The sequence below is a fragment of the Terrapene carolina genome, unplaced genomic scaffold (genome assembly GCF_002925995.2).
Source record: "Terrapene carolina triunguis isolate 2854851 unplaced genomic scaffold, T_m_triunguis-2.0 Scaffold23573, whole genome shotgun sequence".
Classification (NCBI taxonomy): domain Eukaryota; kingdom Metazoa; phylum Chordata; order Testudines; family Emydidae; genus Terrapene; species Terrapene triunguis.
Genome location: NW_020687924.1, coordinates 1,861 through 4,019, shown reverse-complemented (window position 1 = coordinate 4,019; position 2,159 = coordinate 1,861). Strand labels below are relative to the sequence as shown.

The 2,159-nt window shown below is 62.9% G+C and overlaps 1 protein-coding gene across 1 annotated transcript; it reads left to right on the top strand.

Annotated features, from left to right (window-relative positions):
• Positions 1 to 868: 868 nt before the first annotated feature.
• On the top strand, positions 869 to 1,851 carry LOC113408753 (translational activator of cytochrome c oxidase 1-like; the record flags this gene model as incomplete). Its single annotated transcript, XM_026662152.2, has 2 exons — positions 869 to 1,126; positions 1,747 to 1,851. Coding segments are annotated over 2 exons (363 nt in total), but the record flags the coding sequence as incomplete, so codon positions are not given.
• Positions 1,852 to 2,159: the final 308 nt, after the last annotated feature.

Here is a 2,159-nt window from a genome sequence, read left to right as displayed (position 1 = left end):
CGCCGGCCCCGCTGCAGCCATCGCCGGGCTCGGCCCCGGCCGCTTCCTCCAGCCGGGCAGCGACTTCCCGCCCCGCGGCTGGTGCCTCCCCGGGGCCGCCTCTCGCCCGCTCCCCGCCCTGGGGCTGCAGCCGGGACCCGCCCTGCGCACGAGCCGGGCTGGGACCCAGGTGTCTGGACTGGCCCTGCCGCGTTCCCTACTCGGCCCCGCGCCTGCGCCGCCAGCTCCAGCAGCGGGGGAGGCCCCAGTGCAGGGACCTTCCGGCCCAGCCCCCCGGACGCCTGGGTCCCGAGTCCGGCCGCCGGGGGGGGCTCACTGCACGTGGTGCCCGGACGGCAGGAGCCCGTTACAGGACAACCCGGTCCACGCCCCTGGGTTGTGAGGGGGGGGGGGCGCTGCGCCGTGGGGAGCTGGCTGCGGGGGGCTGGGAGCCCGGACTCCTGGGTTCTCGCTCGGGGTGGGGAGGGGGAACTAGTGGGGCAGTGTGTGTGTCACAGAAAGACAAAGATCAGGCTGTGTGATGTTGGTGCGTGTGTCACAGGAGATCACCCCCCAGGCTATGTATGGTGTGTGTGTGTCAGAGCAGCGCTCGCTCTGTGTCTATGCGCGTTACAGGCAAGGTGCGGGAATTGAGCCCTTTGTATAGTGTGGGGTGCTGAGAGCCAGTGAACCAAACCGTAACCCCTGTATGGATTGGAAACCACTTCAAACCAGGGGGTGTCGTAGCACCCCTAATTCTAGCACCGATGGTTCCAGGCGCTCTCCCATGGCTGTATTGTGTGTGTGTTTCAGGAGGGTTATGCTGTGCTCTGTGTCTGTGTGTGTGTTACAGGAGCTCTCACTCAGCCATGTAATGTGTGTGTTTCAGGAGTTCACACCCATGTCCCTGCCCAGCACCATGGGGAGGGCATCTGCCCCATACAGATGTTGTGTTCTGGCCTTGGTGCTCACACCCCGGCTGGCTACCCCTGGTCACCGCCCATCGGGCCATACCCTGCACACCACGGATGCTACTTATGCCGGCCACAAGTGGTCCAAGGTCAAATACATCAAGGGCCTTCCGGATGCCCAGCGTAGCCGGTTCTTCCAAAAGTTCACCCTGCTGTGCTTCGTTGTGAAAGCTACGGTGGGGAAAGAAGGGATGAATTGTGTGTGTGACACAGCCCCAGCCAGAGGGGACATTACAGAGCCCTGCCAGCCCCCACCGGCCCTGCTCCAGCTACAGGGGGTGATGCAGAGACTGCTGGGGCCCCCAGCACCCCATGGACCCAGACCCAACCAGAGGGGGTGCTACAGAGCCCTGCCACCCCAGCCTTGATCACTAGCACTGACTCTGCTGCCCCTAACCTCTGTTAGCCCAAGGCCAGCACCATCCCTGGCTGCTGGAGCAGAGGATGCTGGTCTGTGGGGTAGTGTTTCCCCTTCTCATCCTTTCTCCACTGGACCTTTCCTCTGCCCCAGAGCACCTCCCTTAATGTGGCTGGGTATCTGCTTCCCATGGGGGGGGGGGCAGCCCAGTCCCTGTGGTTCAGGCAGCCTGAGGTAACAGCTAACAGTAGCTGAAGAGGGGAAGGGCCTTGGGACTGGTGGTTTGCGATAGGGAGGGTCTCCAGGGGCCTCAGGGTTCTATCCCTGGCTCTGGGAGGGCAGGGGAGGCTGGTGGGTTATAGCAGTGGGGGCTGGGAGCCAGGACTGCCCTGGAATGGGATCCCAACTGTGTCTCCCCCTCTCTGTCCTATTTCAAAGGAGGGACCCAACCCTGATCTGAACACCAACCAGGCCAGCATCATTGAGCAGTGCCGGAGCAAGAGCATGCCCAAAGCGTCAACTGAGGTGGCCATCAAGGGAGGGGTAGCTGGGTCCTCTCAGCCCAACTCCTGGGGCAGAGGGGCTCATGGGCTGCAGCCTTGCTGCATTCTCTGGGCCAGGCCAGACCATGCAGAGGGGCATTCGGAGCCTTGAATGAGGGAGCGAGGCTGGGCTTGTGGCTACGGGGCTGGGCTGGGCTACAGGATTCTTGGTTTCTATTCCTAGCTCTGCCACTTGCTCCCTCTGTGACCTTGGGACAATCACTTAGGTCAGTGGTTCTCAACCAGGGGTACATGTACCCCTCGGGTATGCAGAGGTCTTCCAGGGGGTACACCATCTCATCTAGAGAG